Source organism: Crocuta crocuta, unplaced genomic scaffold, assembly GCF_008692635.1.
Source record: "Crocuta crocuta isolate KB4526 unplaced genomic scaffold, BGI_CrCroc_1.0 scaffold73, whole genome shotgun sequence".
In the NCBI taxonomy this organism is placed as follows: domain Eukaryota; kingdom Metazoa; phylum Chordata; class Mammalia; order Carnivora; family Hyaenidae; genus Crocuta; species Crocuta crocuta.
Genome location: NW_027529443.1, coordinates 2,306,823 through 2,326,311, shown reverse-complemented (window position 1 = coordinate 2,326,311; position 19,489 = coordinate 2,306,823). Strand labels below are relative to the sequence as shown.

At 59.6% G+C, this 19,489-nt stretch overlaps 1 protein-coding gene across 2 annotated transcripts in view; it reads right to left on the bottom strand.

Annotated features, from left to right (window-relative positions):
- Nucleotides 1-19,489, bottom strand: part of GTF3C1 (general transcription factor IIIC subunit 1) — a 68,762-nt gene that overhangs the window by 1,263 nt on the left and 48,010 nt on the right. For both annotated transcript variants that reach the window (XM_077760458.1, XM_077760459.1), the window contains 13 exons: nt 17,924-18,081; nt 15,879-16,021; nt 14,064-14,145; nt 12,359-12,471; nt 10,660-10,722; nt 9,740-9,833; nt 5,880-6,052; nt 4,260-4,547; nt 3,910-4,169; nt 2,718-2,998; nt 1,679-2,168; nt 927-978; nt 99-291 (listed from right to left, as the gene is read on the bottom strand). In XM_077760458.1, coding sequence (XP_077616584.1) covers nt 99-291; nt 927-978; nt 1,679-2,168; nt 2,718-2,998; nt 3,910-4,169; nt 4,260-4,547; nt 5,880-6,052; nt 9,740-9,833; nt 10,660-10,722; nt 12,359-12,471; nt 14,064-14,145; nt 15,879-16,021; nt 17,924-18,081 — 2,390 coding nt within the window. The remainder of the gene's footprint in view (nt 1-98; nt 292-926; nt 979-1,678; nt 2,169-2,717; nt 2,999-3,909; nt 4,170-4,259; nt 4,548-5,879; nt 6,053-9,739; nt 9,834-10,659; nt 10,723-12,358; nt 12,472-14,063; nt 14,146-15,878; nt 16,022-17,923; nt 18,082-19,489) is intronic.

Here is a 19,489-nt window from a genome sequence, read left to right as displayed (position 1 = left end):
GGTGGAGCTGTGCACCCTCAGGCAGAGCCTAGAACCGCACCCCCCCAACAGTCCAGCCCCAGCAGCCCTGCTCAAGGGCAGGGGTGGGGCGGCCGCACCTGCAGCAGCTCGAGCACGGCGACTGGCTGCAGCACACCCTGGTAGTGCCGCAGCAGGCAGCTCTCGGGGACACCGGGCCGGGTCATGATGTGGTAGAGCACGGCCTCCATCATGCCCTTGCACACCGGCACGTTCAGGTGGCCGTCCACGATGCGCCATGGGCGGGCGACGAATGAGACGCCCTCGCCGTCCCTGTGGGTGCGGTAGGCGGGGTCAGGCTTGGCGGGCGGGGCGCTGAGGCCCCTCCCACATGGATGGAGGGTACCCACACCCCCTCAGTCTCAACCGAGGCCTTGATGAGCCTACCCCGCAGGACCCCCCACTGGCCGGGGAGGGAAAGAGCTTTGACTTCTGGATTTACCAGCTCTGTCCTGGACCCTGAGGCACCGGCTGCCTCCACACTGGGCCCAGCTCAGGTCGTATCCAGCAGTCTCCCCCTTACCGCCGGGGGGCTGGTCTGCCTGGTCTGCGACAAGGGGCCCTGGCACAGAACAGGCCTGGGAGCAGCTGGACACTGGGCTGTGCCCGCCATGGAAGGGCCGCGCACACACACATGTGGGGTCGCCCCACCCCCCCAAAAAGCCCCCTGAGAAGCCCAGGGCTCCAGATGGACCCACACACTGCAGAAGTCTACACCTCGGGACCTTGCTCTGTCCCTCCAGCAAGCGGGACAAAGTCCCCCAAGTCCGCAGGGCCCCCTGCTGAGAATCACTGTGCCAGACGGTGAACAGTCTCCACGTGATGATCACTGCGGGGACCCTGGGGACATGTGCCCCACCCTCGTTCCACGCCCCACCCGGGTCACCTGGATCTGGGCGCACACTCACTTTTCCCATGCTGCTTGGGACAGGCTGGCGGCCACGGAATTCTCTGCCGAACCTGGTGGGAGACGGAAAGGTCAAGAGAGACCTAAGAGGTGGGGTCCATCTCCTCCTCCTCCCTGAGGACCACACGTACGTGTGGGCTCTGGGGCTCTGGGGACGAGAGCGCGAGCGGAGGGACGGCAGCCATGTTCCTCATGGAGCAGCGAGCTCATGGGGGCCACAGCCAGAACCCCCAGAACAAAACTGGGCTGGGCCATGGTGTGCGAGTGTGTGGGGTGTCCCCAGGGCCCCGAGGAGCCCCTTATCTCCCACCTCGAGGCCCCGGCTGCAGCGCCCTGGGCACAAACGCCAGGCAGACCCTTTGGCGGCTGCAGAGGCTGCATTGCGCAGACAGCAGCATCTCTGCCGCCGGATGGGAAAGCGGCAGGGTTCCGTCCCCGCGCCTCCGCCAATCCTGGCAGAAAGCGAGGCGCCTCCTGCTTTGGGCACTGCTCCCTCGCATGGGACACCTCAGCACACAGTGCCCTCCACCCCCCGAGTCCATGCAGGTGATTGCCACCCGCTCGGCCCTGTGGAGCCCTCTAGTGGAAGCAGGAAGCGGATGCAGGCAAGACCTTTCTCCTTATAAGGAACGGCTGGAGGAAGCTGCCTTGGTGCAGGTTCCCAGTCTCGGGGCAACATGTGGGGGCCCCTCCGGCCCAAGGGCACAGGATGGGCAGGTGGGGGATGGGGAGCTGGCAGACAAGGCTCGGTACCTCTGGGGTCTTCTGATCCCTGTGGCAGCTGGGCCTGACAGCTCAGTAGCTCCTGGCTGAGAGGGCTGGGCACCCCGAGGTCCTCTTGGTGCTCCTGGCCGGCCTTGGGCGCCCCTGGGCTGGACTCCTGCACATCCGCGTCCCCGGGAGCTGCTGGCAGGGCTCGCGCAGGGGCCTCTGGTTGCTCTGCTGCTCTGGTTCCGGGGCTCAGGGGCAAGCGCACATCCTGGAGCGTGGGCCTCTTAGCGGGGGGCTTCTGGGGACTCTCCAGGTCGGTGTCCCCGCCTGCACGGGCCACGTCGCTGCTTGTCCAGCTGGCACGCCTCTTGGGGCCCCGGGGGCCCCGGGGGTCTGCTCTCTGAGCGTCTGCATCCTCCTTTTTGCCTTTTGGCCGCACCGAGTGCAGGAGCCAGGGCTGGGCAGAGGCCATGGCCACCAGGCGAACCGTGTTGGCGCCGACCTCCACCACCTGGTGGTGCTCCAGGAGGTCCTAGGAGAAGCGGGAGACAGGGGGGGTCTGCACGGGACCAGGGTCCTCACACCCGCTTCCCTCACCCCACATGTGCAAGCGGCCCAAGCAAATGGTGAGCCCGGCTCCCCCGGGAAGGACATCTTGGACCTGGGTCTGGCTTCCAGCCCCAGGTGGCCCCCTCTCTCGGCTTGGTGTGAACTCTCGGGACCACAGCTGCGCCCCTGACGCTGCCGTGGCCCATCCTCCTGGGGAGCCCCACGCCCCACGCTCTGTTCCCGTGTGATGACGGGAGCTACTCGTGTACTTATGCAGAGCCCTGCTCCCAAGGCCCTCGTTCTGATCTAGGCCCCGCGCCAACACGGGGCCATCTTTCTTTTTGTTTCTAGATTTGAAAGCCCCCAGGTGGGGGTTCGAGAAACTTGCCGCAGTCAGTTCACGTCCTGGAACCAGGACTCCTAGCCGGGTGGTGCAGGATGGGGACGGTCGCGGAGGCGCTCGCCACCTGATTCCGTCACAGCGTGGCCCCAGCCGAGCCCGCCCGGCCGGTGTCCCGGGAGCACGGCCCACCTGGATGTAGTCAGCGAAGGTCCTGGTGCGCTCGCTGTCTGTCCTCTCGAAGGCAGAGAACCACTTGCTCAGCTCCACTCGGTCCACCCCGAAGCACCCCGTGGCCGCTATGGCCCCCTGGACCTCCAGTGCCGCGCATACGTCCCCGGGTTCGTAGCCAGACAGCTCCAGCTGGTGGACGAACTCCTCCAGGCCGCAGGGGCCCTCCTGGCTGCTGATGAGCCTGGTGAACGTGTCGGGGAGGCAGGATATTCCCACTGGGAGCTCTTCCAGGGACGTGGCTGTGAGGACAAGGAGGCCCCGCCATCAGCCCCGGCCGGAGCACGAGCTCCAGTGCCCACTCACTGCCCCCCAAACAGTGAAGGGGACCTTCTGGGGACACGGGGCACTGCTGTCAGGCTTTTGACCCCGTGTCCCTCGATGCCCTTGGGGCCAGAGTCTGAGAACTGCAGCCTCGGAGCCCTGGTGGGGAGCCTGCCTCACTGGTGCTCCTGTGCTCCCGGCTCCCCAGACCCTGGGAGACAGCCCGCGTGTGCTCCCGCGAGCCAGGGCCAGCGTGCGTTCTTCCCATAAAAGCGGTCTCTGCCACGACCGCAGTCACACGGACCACATCTGCACCCGGGCCAAGCTCCAGAGCACAGGACACCAAGTGGGGTTCTGGAACTGCAGACAGACACCGTGCCCCCCAGCAGGGGGGTGAGGGGAGGGCGGAGGCCAGAGGGCTGGGCAGGGGCCCGCGTGCCAGGGAGGAGGGATGGCCTCACAGCCAGGGTACGCAGCCAAGGGAGGTGTAGGTAGGCTACTTAGAGCTTCATGCGTAATTGACAGAAGAGCCAGAAAGAGTGTAATCGTTGGAAATAACGGAGGTGACAGACAATGAACGTAAGCTGAAGACTCAGCTATCATAGCAGGGGATCAGAGGTGACACTTAAAACGTTTGTAAGTGTGTGATTTCGAGGGACAGAGAAAACTGGCTGCGGTGACAAGGCGGGACACGGGCCGCGGGGCCCTGTGGGGGTGGGGCGGAGAGGAACAGAAGATGGGGTCCGCTCTACCACAGCCGCTGGAGGGGGCGGCCCGGGAGGGGCGGGGCCAGGGTTCGTCTCAGCCAGGTCAGCTGGGGCTCCCGCGCGAGGCTGGCAGGCGGGTGACGAGGGTCGGGGCACAGGGCGGCCGGTGGGGCATCGCTCACCGACGGGCCAGAGCCGGGTGGGCGCGGGGGTGCGGCGGAGCCGGAACTTCACCAGGCAGGAGTTCACCACGATGCTGTCGTTGGGGTTCAGGTTGCGGGTGCTGACGATGCCGGGCGCGCAGTAGCCGCGCATCAGCAGGTAGTTGGTGTGGGAGGCCTGGCGGGCTTTCACCTCGATGGCCCGGTGCTTGCCCGCAGAGCCCTCATCCAGGTCTTCCTCCTCGTCGTCATCCTCGTCCAAGCCCCCATCCTTCCCCAGGCTGGGGGAGGAAGGTGGGCGCAGGTGAGGAGTGCGAGCCGCCGCACGCTGGCCCCCCGGGGAAGGCCTGGGCCCGCCGCACAGCCCTTACCTCTTAATGACCTCGTTCTCCACCATGGAGCTGTCCACCACCACGATCTGCTCTGGGATCCGGACATCCACGGAAATGAGGCCCAGGGAGAAGAGGGTCAGGGCGGCCACACAGTGTCCCCCGGGGCCGTCCAGAGAAAATGCCACCATGTCACGTGCAGGCTCATTATTGTCCTGGTCTTTGAAGGAAAAATTATCAGGCTGGTCCAACTTGCCGGCAGCCAGGAGTTTCTTGAAGAACTGGAACGATTCCGTGCAGACGGTGCTTGGAAATCGCCAAGTAAAAATCCTGTGTGGACAAAGGAGGGGGTGAGGTCCCAACTGAGGATGGGATGCTGGAGGGCTTCGTGCGACGGGCCACAGGCACTTCAGATCTTTGCGTTTAAAAGTGACCATGCCGGCTTCCCCGCAAAGCCCTCTCTGCACCTCCGTGAAGGCACCGGGTTCCAATCTACCTCTGCGCACGCCTTCCCTGTCACCGGGGCGCCTGCACGGTGGGGCCGTGGCCTTTCATCTAACTTGCTACTCTGTGCCTCAAGGCCTTTCGCTGTGAATGGCCACCAGATCAGGGAAGATGGATGCGCGTTTTGTGATAAACTGCACCTTCACGCAAGGCCACCCCGAAGCACACGGAAATGAGAGGCCGCAAGCGTGTCTGGTTCACTGCCTCCATGAGGCGGCTGCAGAGTCCAGCCCTGGCCTCTGTCTGTAAGTGTGCCTTCCTGTGTCCCTGTCACAGGGGCCCAGGTCCCAGGGAGGGACCCAGAGGTCTTCCTGATGTGAACGCCACCCCTGGCCCACAGGCCAGAGTGCTGTAGGGGACCAGAGGTGGAGAAGTGGCCTTGCAGGACCTGGACCATGGCTTCTGCTTCCCAAGCCACGGCTCCTTGTACTATCGCAGGTGGCGTCCCAGGAAGGCTAAGGACACAGAAGGTCCCTGGGGAGGGGCCTTTAAGAAAGGTGTGAGTGCTGAGTCAAAGGCAGGAATGAAAACCCAGATCCCTCATTTTGCCATTCTCCTGCTTCTGACGACCTCAGTGCAGATCTGAGGACGGACAGGAGAGCAGCCTGCAGAAGAGGAGGTGAGCCAAGGCCAAGGGCCGCCAAGGAGTGGCTCCTGGGACTACTTCAGCAGACTGCCTCTCTGTGTGGTTAAGGAGGCTGGTGGCACCAAATGGCGAGCGGGCGACAGAGACCTGGCACGCTGGCTGCAGAGGCCGCATCGTGAGCAGGGCTCCTGTCAGGAGGCGCTGGAAGGCGACGCACAGCACCCCCCCCCCCCCNTGCTGTGCTGCACGCGGAGCTGGGAGGACGGCTTCACAACGAAGCGTGCGAGCCCGCAAGGCGGCTTGGTGTGGCTCCAAGCTGTGACAGTGACTGGAGGCCCGGCCAGGATGCTGTGCCGCTGGTCTGATCATTACATTGGAAACGCATTTTGGTACACGTCCCAGACAGACCACCGCGAGCGCTGCCCTCATCCCCACGCAGGAAGCACAGGCGCAGGGGAGGGAAGTCAGTTGGGAAGCCGTGCTGCACTTGCGGCCACGCCCCGGCGGCAGTGCCCTATTCCTTGTGCTCACAGGTGCTACTTACCCCCTGCGTCTCCCAGCCCCGGGCTCACCTGTAGTAGGTCTGGGACAACTGGTAAGACATGGGCACGAAGGGCAGAGCCCGGTTTTTCTTCGGGCCGAGCATGTGGTTGACGCGGCGCCGGTTGACCAAGCTCCGCCGCTGGCACTCCATGAAGGCCTTCACCAGAATGTGGTCCTTATACTCCCGGTACAGGCGGAAAGTCTGCAACGCAGCCAGGCAGCGGTGAGCAGGGCTGTCCTGGCTCTGGGGCGGAGCGGGGGAGGGGCGGGCGCTACAGGGGCCGTCTGGGGGGGAGGGGGCCCAGGACCCTGGGGGTGTGGTGCGGGAGCGCCACGAGGGAGCCAGCAGTCCCGACCCTCCGACTTCTCCCTGCCACGTCTCCCCCCAGAGACTACAGAGAAGGACAGGCAGCTGGGAGAAAGACCGCTCCGCACCCCACAGCTGAGTCTTTGGGTGAAAACACAGTGGGAGTCAACGCAGAATCACTCCGGTATCCCTCTTTTCCCTACTCCTCACCCAGCCCGGCAGGATGTCCCGCTGGCTCCGCCCACACAGGATGTTCCCAAAGGCATCTGCATCTGCATCTGCTTTATGCCCGTCCATGCCAGCACTCACCACTGTGGCCTCCAGCAAACCGCTCTCCCTGCGTCCACAGGCGCCACCTGCCCCCAACCCCTGACCGTTGATGACGCAGCCAAGCCATGCACGCCTCTGCCAGACCGCATGCTCCTTCCGGAGCTCAAAACCCCGATGGCTCCCCTCTGTGGCTGGAACACCCCGTCCTCAGGACTCCTGTGAGTGGGACTCTGCCCACCACTGTGGCCTCACTGCTCTTTTAACTTTTCCAGAAGAAGCCAAGGCATTCCCGCCTTGGGGCCCTTGCGCTTGCAGCCCCCATTTCTTGGAAACCACCGTCCCCCATTTTTGCAAGGCTGACTCAACATTCAGCTCCCTGCTCAAGGGTTTCCCCTTTGGAAGCAAACCTGCCTCCACCTTGCTCCTTGGCAGTCGACTGTATTAGACGAGCCTGTTTTCGTGTCTCTGGGAACTCTCTCCCTGAAGTGACCTCATCCGCCTATCTGCGGCCCCTCCCCCGAAGCAGAAGGGAAGTCCCACAGGAGCACAGATGCAACGCCGCCCCGTGGCCACGGAAGCACCTGGCACCCGGCTCGAAGCAAATGTGGAAGGCGGTGTCTGGCCCGCTGCAGAGGCCCCTCCCACCAGCCATGCCATCCTGTCCCCACGGCTCAGGTCTGGCCCCCGCCCAGAGGAAGAGCAGGACCAGCAGAGCCCCGCCGACCCCACTTCTGAAAAGCATTGGTTCGACCAAGGGGCCTGATGGCGAATGTCCGGCTTCCTCCAGACCCCAGGACAGTTCATGCCAGGCCCATCTCAAAAGCGCCGGCCAGGAAGAAGTGTGGTCACGATCTCAGAATTTTAGGCTGGAAGGTTCTCTGCTGCATTGCCCCCAGAGCCACGAGTGCCATAGAAGACGGGGAGGCTCGTGGACTTCAAGGGAGCTTCTGAGTCCACACTGCTTGCTGGGCAGGGGTTGGACTGCGAAGAGAATGAGGCCTGGCCCTCGAGTCCAGCGACCTCACCACCGCACGATGGGATGGGACAGGGGATCGGCAGCACCAAAGAAGCGGTCAGCTAGGCTGCTGGAGCCGGAGTGGCGTCGGGGCACACACTGGGCTCATCAGTCTGAGGCCCGCACGCCGCCCTCGAGGTCTCTAGACAGAGCTGCGGGTGAGTGCACAGGCTCTCAGGCCTGACGGGAGCACTGCATGGGGCAGAGGGGGAGAGGCGGGGGAGTGGCCCACACGCCAGCACACCTGCCCTCGGGGGAAGGGGGAGCTGGGATCCTCATCCTGTGAAAAGTCTTGTCATCTGCCCCCAAAACCAAGAGCGCACTGTATATACTGTATGTTAGCCAACTTAACACTAAATTATATTCAAGAAAAAAAAGAAAGAAAAGCCTTGTGTGACTTCAGCTCTCCTCCTCCATGTGAAGGCGATGACTGGACGGGCACTCAGAGTGAGTCCGGGGACTGAACGAGTGTGGCCCTGCCCGCCAGATTTGCAGATGGCAGACCGTGACCACAGCCACCTGGACGCTTGCGACTTCCAGCTGCCTCCCTGCAGTGCACCTCCAGAATTGGGGCTGCCAGGAGCCTCGTGGGGTCCCATACATGGCCTCCGACCTTGGCCTCGATGGCCCTCCAGTGCTCAGTGCCAGTGGGACAGTCACTGAGGAAGCGCCCTGCCTCTTGCTGTGGCCCAGGCCCTGCCTCATGCAACTTCCCACGCCCCTGGGCGGCAAGGAGAGGGACGAGACCTTCGGCACCACCCACCAGAACCCAGACGCCACCTGCAAACGGAACTGGAAGAGGGACAAGCAGCAGACTGATGCAGGGGACAAGGCTCTGGGTGGGATGTGGGGACCTGGCTTTGGCTGTTAGATTTGGGGCTGGGCTTGCGTGATGGGCGGTGGGACTGAGCCCCACGGTCCTGTCCAGCTCGAATCCCTGTGGGGCAGAAGAGCCAAGAAGTCCCTCCGTGGCCACACATATAAAGTCAGAAATTGGGACTTTTATAGGCAATGCTGGCAGTAAATGAAAAAAACATTCTTGTTTTTCAACAAGCTCGGGTCCCACAAAACACAGCCAGGGCCAGCCTGGGGGCTGTGTATTTGGGACTTCCGCCCTCCCCCGCCCTATTCCTTTCTGTTCTGTGCTCGGGTTCACACAGGCTTTGCTCTCTGTACCTGTAAGATGCTGGGATGGAGGAGAGCGAGGCAGGCACCACTCCCAGCCTCCCACTTGGAGACATACACACATCACATGAGTGAGCAGGGTTCAAGTGCTCCGTGGCACCAAGGAGAGAAGAACGGGAGGACTGGGGACCCTCCCACTAGACAGCCCCAGATGTCACTGCCGGACACGCAGTTGCCCCTCACGGTGACAAATTAAGAGAGCCGTGGAATGGGCACTCGATCGTGGGTCTGCAGAGGCCTGGCCATTTCAGTAATAGGATGCGGGCCACGGTGGTGCTCTGGAGCGGGTGGTCACACCTGGCCACGTATTTCCCCCAAATTGCCCGTCTCCCCCCAGTGTTCATCTCCTTTGGCCAAAGTAGCAAAAGCATAAAAAAATAAATAAAAAAAAGAAAGAAATAATACCATCCCTTTTTTTCTTATTTTCCCCTCTCCTGTTCCAAACTGGGCTGTTCCAAACTGTAAACCAGTACTGAGTTTCAGATTTGGAGATTAAATGCAAAAGTAAATAGGATCCACTTGGAATACACTTGTGTGATCACTGAAAAGAAGGGAGGCACTGGCCTGGAGCGGGGGCAGGCCCTTATGGGCACTTCTCTGCTGGGGCCCCGGAGCCACACGGACTTAGGGTCGATGGAGAGTTGTGTGATCGTGGTGCCCGTGGTGATTTCTCACGCCTCAGAAATGTGAGTTTCCACGCCCGTAGACGAGTGCTACCACCAGCACCTACCTCCCCAGGTGCAGGATGGGGCTGGACGAGAACCACCGGCCTTCCCTCCACCCTCACTCGGCCAGGATAAAGCAGCGGTATGTTCTGAGACGTTCTCAGGAGAGCTCGAAGCTTGCGGCCCAGGGAAGGGCGGCTTTCCCGAGCGGCGATCTCTAGCGATCAAAGTACCTTGACGTTTGTAAGTTCTGATTCGCGAAGATACGCGGTACGGCTCACATTTAACTGCCTCAGCTCTTTGTCCTGGCTCACTTGCTCTCCTTCCTCATTTCTGCCTTCAACGTTAGACTCAACCCGAGACCACACGGCTGAGAAGACAGCAAGCGAGGACTGCCTCCCTCGGCCCCGCCCCGGATGGCCGCGCCCACCGCGCCCCCGCGCCCACCTGGAAGGAGCGGCAGGACTCCATCTGGCTGTCTGACAGCGCCAGCGTGCTCTGCACCAGGTTCTGCAGCACCAGGAAGTGGATGTCGTCCACGCTGAAAGACAGTGGGGAGGGCGGCCGGGCACGTGAGGCTGTGCGCCACAGGCACCGCTCATCTCAGGTGGGTTCAGTTCTTATGTTAAAGAGGTGTTTGATCCCACAAAAGTGAAGTGAATGCCAAGGCTATGCGTAGAGCAAGACAACACAAACAGTGGTTCTTAGTGGTGGTTAATAAACTGATCAGTCTTTGCAGGAAAACATGTTTGAGCCGAGTGGGTAAGCGGTGCCATACCCTGGAAACCAGTATACGTGACAACTGACCAGTGTAGTAGGGTTGAGAGTTTCTTCCACCTATCTATCTGCCGATCGATTGATCGACTTACCTACCTATGAGATCAAGAGTCGCATGCACTACAGGACTGGCCCAGCCACGTGCCCCATTTTCATTCAATCTTAAACAAGTTCTTCTCCAAAAAGGAGAGGCTTCTCACTGAAATACAGAGCTAAAGCCAAACTGGATCCTGATTATCCAACAGGAGAAAAACCAGCTGACCAGAGCTTCACGTGGAAAGCTCACGGGCTGAGAATTCAACCCGGTTCCTCAACCCACTTTAAGACAAAGCCACTGCTACGCGAGGCTAGACCCGGGTTGCCAAGCTTTTCCCGGAGAGGGCCAGATAACAAACACTTCCGTCTCTTGACCTGGTGGTGTGGGATGAGAGCAGCACAGACGACACTTGCAACAGGCGTGGCTGTGTTCTCACATGCCTCTCACAAAGACAGCCGGCAGGCGAGATCTGGCGCTGGGTGACCCCTGTGCTGGGCCGCAGGCAGCCCCGATCAAGGGTGGAGGGAAAGGCACTCAGTAAATCAATACCCACCTATTAAGTTCATCCTCTTTCCTGGTCGGATCCTTTTCATCTCCAATCGCCAAAACTCGGTATCTGCATAAGGAACGAGAGGAGAGCATGTCAAGGGAACACAGCGGACCTTCACCGCGCGGATGCTAGCATCACATGGCCATTGACTGGCTGCCGTGCTGGAGAACATGTGAAGCTCGTTAACATTCAAACATGTACATGTCAATTACAGTGAGAAAATACCATGCTCCGCTCATCAAATGACTATGTTGGTAAAAGGAGGGCCGAGAAAATGAGGAATGTTCATTTATGGACAATTATGAACCAACACAGAAGTGTACTGGCAGAGAGCCACCACGGACTGTTGAGGGAAGGGGATCTAAAATTGTGGGCCTGTGAGGATTAAAAACAGACATAAGAAAGATGCCTGGAAGAAAATAACCCACAAAAAGGAGTAGCTGTATGAGATGGCAGATTATGTCCCCATCTGTGTTTCTGAGCTTCAAGTAGTGTTGTTTTCTTGTGTTCCCACCAAGCAAATAAATACAAGAAGAGAAGTCCAGCGTGCCAGCTGTTGCTCTACAGAGCCAGGCAACGCAATATAAGAGGGAATTGCAGAACTAACTTTAAAAAAATAACACAGCCATTTATTTGCAAGACATTTCTTTGGCCTCTACAACACTTAAGTCAAAATTCGTCTTGGCAACAGTAAGTTCTTCCTATGATTTAGTAACAAGAAATGTGAACTGTTTTAGTCAAAGTCTTTGGATCCGTTTTCTTTCTCGCCTGTCCTGCCAGAAGGCTCCAGATTAAACCTGGTGTTAAACTGTTACCACTGGATGGGACTTCTTCCTTCCTCCAGCTGGTTCATGAACTCTCCTTTAAAAAAATAAAATATCTTTAACTGTTTTTTTTTTTTTTTGTAACTAAAAGTTGCCTTGTAAGTTTACTGAGTGCGTGGGCCATCTGAAACACCTTGAAGACTGAATACAGACCATGCCATTTGAGAGTTTTGGGCAACTCTGCAAACGTGAGCCCCAAACACAAGAAAGTGACTGGCATCAGCTCTGGAAACAGCCACGCGCCGCTTGCCGGTATACACGGGTACCACGTCGATTATCCGCCGGGCGAATCAGAGAATGAGATCTCCGGCTGACGTGCCAGGGGCCAACTGCGACCGTGCCCCACGGCTCCCACACAGGAACCCACAGATGGGCATCATCTCCACAGGGAGAAATTTGGGGATCTAGTGGCCAGAGGGGCCGTCTCGATGGCGCTGGGCCTGCTTCCCAGAACTGAGGACTTCAACATTTCACGGGTTCCGTGCTCAGACCCAAGTACGTTCTCCAGGCGCCCAGAGGCTGATCTGGAAAGAGCTGGGGCCCTGGAGTGAGACTCACCGTGGAAGCTCAAACCCTGGCCCCGTGGCCCACAGGGGCTGCTTCTACCCTGCAGTTGCACACCAGCTGCTCTGAAGGCCGGTCAAGTCGGCAGCAGGGCCTCCCTGGGAGAGGGAATGGGGGCCCCCATGGGGTGCTGGGGATGGTACCGGCCTCGTCTTTTTCAAGTCGCCCGTGAGGGGAGGCGAGCTGGAGCAGAGTCGGGGCCGTGGCCGGATCGGCTGCAAGGCCACGGACCTGCTGACCAGGGGAGACGCCTGTGGCCAGTGACTGAACTCTCACCCCACAAGAACCCCGCAGGACCTCCCCAGGAGCCTCACCTGGCAAACAGGTCCTGGAGCGTGTCTGGGATTTCAAGATTAGGGTTCTTGAGGGCTGAACTGAATTTCTCCTTGAGCTTCTCCACAAACTCTTTATATTCGTTGGCACAAACCTTTCAGGACGAGAGAATGAGATTAAGCCCTTTCTTTCCCCCAAGGGTGGTTTTACTGATGCATCAAGGGAAATCTTGTCACAAATTCCCAGAGCAGCGACCCCCCCCACCCCCCCAAAACGTGGACTGATGACGGTAACCTCCTCTGAGGCCACCTGGGAAGGAGACAGACACCACCCTGACCAGGGGTTTAGGGCAAGGAACACGCTGCTGGCTCTCACGCCTGTGTGGCCGGCTCTGTCCCAGGCCCCAGGAAGACACAAGTGTGTCCCACACGCTCCCTGTGGGCCCTGTGGCTGCGCACCTGCCAGTAGGCCCGTGCCCCGCCCCCCTCTTCCCAGCTTTGTTCCTTCCTGGCTTGCCCTGAGCACTGAGGCCTCCGGCCTCCACTCCCACCCTCAACTGTGGCCCCCAAGGTTCCCTCCCCTCCCCCCTCCTCACCCCTAGTCCATCCTGCGGGCGGCGCACTGTCCCATGTGGCAGGATGAGGGTGTGCCCCGGCCCCACTGTGGCCCTCCCACGGGCCCTGTTCCCCCTTCCTCTGCCTTGGTGGGTCCCTCATCTTTGGAGGCTAGGCTAAGTGCGAACCCCTCGGAAGCCCTCTGTGGTAGATGCTACTGGTAGCCCACTGCTGGTGCCCGGTTTTGCTCAGGCTGGAGCCGGCCCTGACCTGATTTGGGGAGCCAGCCTGCCCAGCCTCCTGGGAGGAGTCAAGATGAATCTAAACCAAGGACAGCATCCTCAGGGGCTTCTGGGCAAGGCTGGCCCCTTCCTATCCCAGGGTCCAGGGGGTCCAGTGCCACCCTCTCCCTATGCTTCCTGCCCTGGGATTCTGGGGGGAGGACAAAGCTCCAGCTGTCAGGCGACAACCACGACGTGGCCAGTGTGAGGATGAGCACTGGCCATTAGGGAGCAGGAGCGAGTGACAGACTGAACGTGAGGACATCTCAGAGGCCTTGAGGACGTCTCTGCTTTGCTGCACCCACACAGGGCTGCCCTCCTCTGAGGTGCTGGGCCCATGGGAGAAACAGCTGGAAGCCCCATGGGGTTGTTCTGTTCTGTGATCTGCACCAAAAGCACTGGTACTCCCTGTGCGACCTCAGTGGGCCTGTGCATTCCCCTTGGGTGATCACTCCGCTTTGTGGAGTCACTTCCCTGCCTGTCCGCTGCCCCGGGCTCCCCAAGAAGGGCCGGGTCTGTGCTATCACCAGCCTCGCCTGGCACAGGCCTGACACACATGCAAAGAGCCCAGGGCTGGCTCAGCGAGCGGGGGACGAGGGGACCTGGGTCTGGAAAGATGGCTATCCCAGCACTGCCCACAAAGTACCCAGAAAACGCAGGCCCTGTCCTATCTGCTAATGTCCCAAGGAATCTAGTGGTTTGGACTTTGTGACGAGCTGCCCTCTCAATGAAATAGGCCCAACTGCAAAGTGGCATGTCAGACTCTAACCATCTCTAAGAACCGGTGCGAGAGCAGCATCAAACGAGGGCCACGGAACTAATGAGCCAGCCTTGCGTCCGTGCGTGTAAGGCTGGGAGGGGACCAGAGACCCCCTGGGGCAGGCTGAGCCCAATGACCTAGCGGGGCCTACCTTCGGGTCCTCGTAGTCGCCCTTCCGATTCATGAAGTCCCCGACGAGTGCTTTGTCCTGGTACACCTCGGCCAGGCAGACCCTGCAGGGAGGGGGCGGACGTGAGGTCGGGCTGTAAGGACCTCTGCGTTCAGCTCGCCGGAAAGCTCCTGCCCGAACATGTCTAGCCCTGGCTAAACATGGAGTGCGACTTCCTTATATGCCTGCTGTGTGATTACGGCTCCTGACAATGTGGGGTGTGGGGTTGGCCAAGCCCGATTCAAGTCAGGTCTGTGGCTGCTCTGAGCTCCCGTCCCCCACATGCACACTGGGAACAGGGGCTCCCGCCCACCTGCCAGGGCCAAGCGAGATGTCCTACATGAGGATGTGCTTTGAATGTTAAACTGTCACACAGGCCCTGGCACCACCACTAGAGAGCTGGCACCCCCAGGAGCAGCCCCTGTCCACTACGCGTCCTTGTCTCTCTGTGACATAAGGAGAGCCTGGCCTGCCTGCTAAGAAATGGAGGGAAAAGCAACCCATGTGTGCAGGGTCCTATGAGCTGTCACTTGCACCTCCGCCAAGAGCCCGCAAGGTGGAGGCTGTTCCATTCTAGGGCTCGGGGAGGAGGCGGGCCCCATGGTCGCTGGGCAGGTGGGCAGGGGTGGCTACTGCTGGCTGTATCATCCTGTTGGCAGGTTAAGGGCACAGCCTCCCAGGGACACACATCCTGTTGGGTCCTGTGGCTCCGGCTGCAGCCCTCTGCGTCCCTCTACCCCGGCAGCTGCTGCGGGACAAGTGGGAGAGCATCAGGCAAGGGCCAGGAAGCCCGAGTTAAAGAACTCACTCTGCTGCCAACGCATTACCACCAGCCGACTGGCATGCTACAGCGCACAGGACGGCCCCACACCAAAGAATGACTGGGCCCCAAGTGTTGGTGGCGCTGAGGCTGAGAAGCTGGTCAGACTGGTTCACTCCACAGTCCACGGACAGGCTGGTTTCTCTATAGCCTGGCTGACATGCGGGCAGCCCATGGCTCAGTCAGCCGGAGCGAGGCTCTCCCCCTGCCCTGGGGCATGAGCAGTCAATCGGTGGAAGCTGCCCTTCCCGGCCCCATTCTCATGCCAGCGGCCACGCTCGGGCGCCTCCACACGCTGCTTGGGCACCGTCCGATCCTCCTGCTCGAGCCTGTGTCCGTGGAGGGGGCTGCCGGGGGCGCCGTGCCCTGGCCACATGAGGGGCACCCGGGGCAGCCTCATGGGCAATGACAGAGCGCAGTGAGGCTGGTCTGCGACTCCCGGCCTGCTGCCAGCACCGCACAGCCAGGTCCCTTGGGGAACGCTGAGGACGGTACTCTTGGGTCTAATGACCCTCATCCTGGCCTGCTTCCTCCTGGATGGAGCCTGTGACAGGCCACTGCCACAAAGTCAAGCTGCTCTGAGCACTACAGACGGGGCTGAAACTCAGCAGATGCCTCCACCTGCCACATGCAGCCGCCTTGGTGCGTTCCGGAAGCCGACGAGCCTGAGGAGCCCCGCTTCCCCATGGGCAGTGAAGGGGAGCAGCGTGTGCTTCATGAGGCCGTCCTTGACTGCACACAACCTGGATACGGAAAATGGCCCCGAGCCAGGCCAAGCCCTTGAAGACTCCCGCACGGTTTCCCCCATTGGCCCCAGGGCCTGGAGAGACTGTCGGTGAGCTAGTGCACGGCTCACCGCTCACTGTGGATTTTAGAGCGGGACTCGTAGGCCCACGAGATGCAAGGAGAGTGGAGAACGAACCAGAAGCACAGGAGTAACTGTAGCCCAAAGTTAGGATAGTTCAAACAAGACTTACTTATAGTTCAGATAGGCCTGGGGGTTTCGGACTATGTAGCGAGCTCTTCGTCCGACTGAATGGGAGGTTTTATCCAGGGACTCCTCAAAGGTTGAGTGCAAAATGTCCCGCACAACTTGCCAGGGGACAAACGGGCCCTTCACCTGGATCAGACACAAGCCAAGCAGCAGATCAGCACCCTCAGAGCCTGCGGTCTGGGTCACGGACATAAAGGAGGGGGGAACGCATGTTCCGTGGCCTCTGTCCTTGGCGCTCAACACTGGCCCCTCCCGGGTTTATGTGGATCACATTTATGGAGCACCGATGTGTGCCCGGCATGAGTGAGGTGCTGGGCAGAAAAGAAGCCAAATCCTCAACGTCCAGTGCTCCGGCAAGTACTGGGTGCTCAGCAGGTACTGGGGTAATACTGTCTGGAAGGGCAATACGGGGGGGAGGGTTATGAGATGCACCTATTAGGCAAGTGTAAAGGTTTAGGTACACATTATGTATGCCCAGAAGTGTGGTGTACGTTAGTAGAAAAAGAAGCACTGAATTAGCTTCATCAGAGACTCAGGAGAACATCTCAGCCAAAACAGGCAGAAAGGAGCACCGAGACAGGGAAGGGGTGTGACAGCAATGTTATTTTCTGACAGCCCTCAGAGTGGGGTGGCCCAAGAATGTGCTGTGAATTTAAGTAGATGAGGGCAGGGTCCGCTGAGCCAGAGCCATGAAGGGCCGTCCTGGCGCCTCCAACTGCACGGGGAGGTGGGGGGCGGGGGGCAGAGGTGGAGGCAGCCAGAGCCTTGCAGGGCCGTCCTGGCCCCTCTGGCTGCACGGGGGGTGGGTGGAGGCAGGCACAGCTCTCCCGTGAGAGCTGGGATAGAAAGCTACCGCAGAGGCAAGAACAGAGACCAGGGATGGCAGCACGTCACCTCCCTGGAGGAGGAACTGCACTGGAATTTAGGAGGGAACAGGGCGGGGTGGGGGGAGGGGAAGTGAGGGATGAGAGCATCTGGAAAAGTGGTCAAGGAAAGGGATCCAGTGGGCCTGAGGCCGAGAGCATCCAGGGCATGGACGCCTCCTGGGGCTTCTCTCAGCCAATGTGCCAGACGACAGGGCCACCAACCTGGGATGAGGAAGTGGTGGCGTTTCTGCCCAGAGGGCCGGGATTACAGGGTGGCAGAGCATCCTCTGGCGGCATCTGAGAGCCAGGCTGCCTGGACATCTGCCCACCTGCACAGCTCTCCCCCCGCCTTGCCACAAGCTCAGAGGAGCAGAACAGGAGGCAGGAACAGACAGACTGGGAGTAAGTGAGGCTGGGGAACCTTCTTAGAGGAGGTGACGCCAGAGGAAAGGGGAAGAATTTGCTGGATGGGAAGCTCCCCCCACCCCTGGGGTTCAGGACACAGGCCGAGAGGAAGATGGGAGTGTGGGGGCCGTGGCATGGAAGGTGGGGACTGAGCCGCGATGAAGCTAGGGCTCCAGGCCAAGGCCATGATCACCATCCTGCATGGACTCGGCGAGCAGCAGCCTGGTGGTTACTGTGTAGGGGCACCGTGCGAAGGGCTGCAGCTATGAAAACAAACGAGTGGCCTTCCTGCCCTGAGCAGCAGCCACTCCCACGAGCCACGAGGGGCCAGGAGCAAGAGAGGCAGCGTGAGAAGTCCACATGCGGGGGACACGGCGAGAACACGGTCACTGCCTCCAACTGGCAGGATCAATGGAGCCTTTCCAGAGATGGTGAGCAGTTATGAAAGATAAGTAGGAGTTTTCTAGGCAGGTGATGGGGGAGAAGGGGAGCGGGAAGTGTGAGGTTCCTGGTGAAGAGAGTAAGAACGGCGCTGGGCTGTTGAACCCGCAGGTAGGTAAAGATGTGTGTGCGTTAGGCGAAGGCCGGAAAGCAATGAGCAAGGATGAAGTATTAGTCTGTGTGACTCTGGGAAACCTTTTCCTGGTGGCCAAGCAAAACAGATGAACGTCCATGCGTGGCCACACAGGGTACAGAGCTCCCCACGAGGGAAAGCGGGGCAGCAGGCCGGAGAAGGGTGGGGGGCTGGGGCCAGTACCTTGGCATTGAGGACGTTGCTGGCGATGCGGCACAGCATGAGCAGCCCGTCCTCCTGCATGGACCAGGTGACACGCAGCCGGGTCATCCTCTGCAGCGCGCTCTGGTCAGCCTCATCGTGGTAACGCAGCCTCCGGTTTTTCTCTTTGGGGGACTCTTCTAAGAATATCAAGGGGAAAAGAGAAGCAGCTTCTAACAGCTGGACTGGAGCTGGCACTCTGGAGAGGGGCAGGGTCCCTACTCGGTCAGTGAGACTTGACCAAGGCTGTTGGTTACCGGGGCTGGAAACCAAAGAGACTAACCACAAGAGACTTGGCCTTCTACCGATAGATACTTTAACCCCTTTTGTCATTTTCTCTTTGGTCAAATTTCACCGTGGTGGCGGGCACTTCGAGGGCTGCAGCCCATGCAGAGCACCTGCCATTCTGCTCGGCGACCTCCAAGATGCTGTGCACACTCCGGGTCGCCATGGGGACGGCAAGGTGCGTCCTTCAGGGCTGCTGTGAGGACTGAACCAGATGGGGTATGAACCAGCCCATGCGTGCCAGTCACCACGTTATGGAGTATCTGCCGTATGCCAAGCACCAGTTATGGCTGCTTACATATTAATAACCCAGAATCGAAACACTCCTTTGCATCAACTCTGTGAGGAGGCAGTTATGATCCCCATTCTGTTGCCGAGGACTCTGTGACACGGCAGGACACAGCAATGGGCCCCAAGTCACACAGCCCAGTCGGTAGCTGACACCGGGTCTGAACTGTGAGCTCTTACCCGCTAAGTTCTGTCAACATCTCCTCCCCTCGGGACAGACTCATGGCAGTTTCACAAGGTAAACACCATATGCTACTGCCAATTCCAAGAGACTGTTTTAGGACATTTCTTCCAAATTAAGGCAGAAGAAAAGGAGGGCGAGAATACTTGGGATTCCAGGGGAATCCCGGAATTTTGCCTGGTGATAAATTCGCGTCTCTGAGAGCCTAACTGATCTCACGCCCACCTGGATAGGCTGAGCTGGGAGGTGGGCGGGGGGCCTTTCCAACGGACACAAGCCTATTTATTACGAACAGCAGCCAAGCAAACCACTGCAAATAGGTCCCATTTAAACACTCTGTTCTCTTCTGAAAAACACTACAGCTATCAGATCATCGTGAAGACACACAGACCACTTAGATGATGGAAAAATGAACGGAAAAGCAGGCACCGGGCTCCTCACTGTCCTGCTGTCCTCTGCTATAAATGCTTGCCCGGGTGATGGATCCAAACCAGCAGGGTAGGACATGCCCAGGGGGCTCACGGGACTGGAAGAGATTCTGCAGCCTGACCAACTCCCGCCTTTCCTCCCAGTTAAAAACGTAACACGACTTGGAACTGTGGCCTGATTAACATACTGCAGATATTAAAAGCCAAACCAGAAGAATCAGGATTTTGGCTGGCTGAGACGAGGACTTCTGCTAACGACTGTTGCTGAGGATTTCTCGGTAAAGATGAGGCTAGATGATGGAACTGAGGGGGGTTGTGAAGCCGAAGGGCGCTATGAAACACAGTCAGAAGATGCGAGAAGCTCGC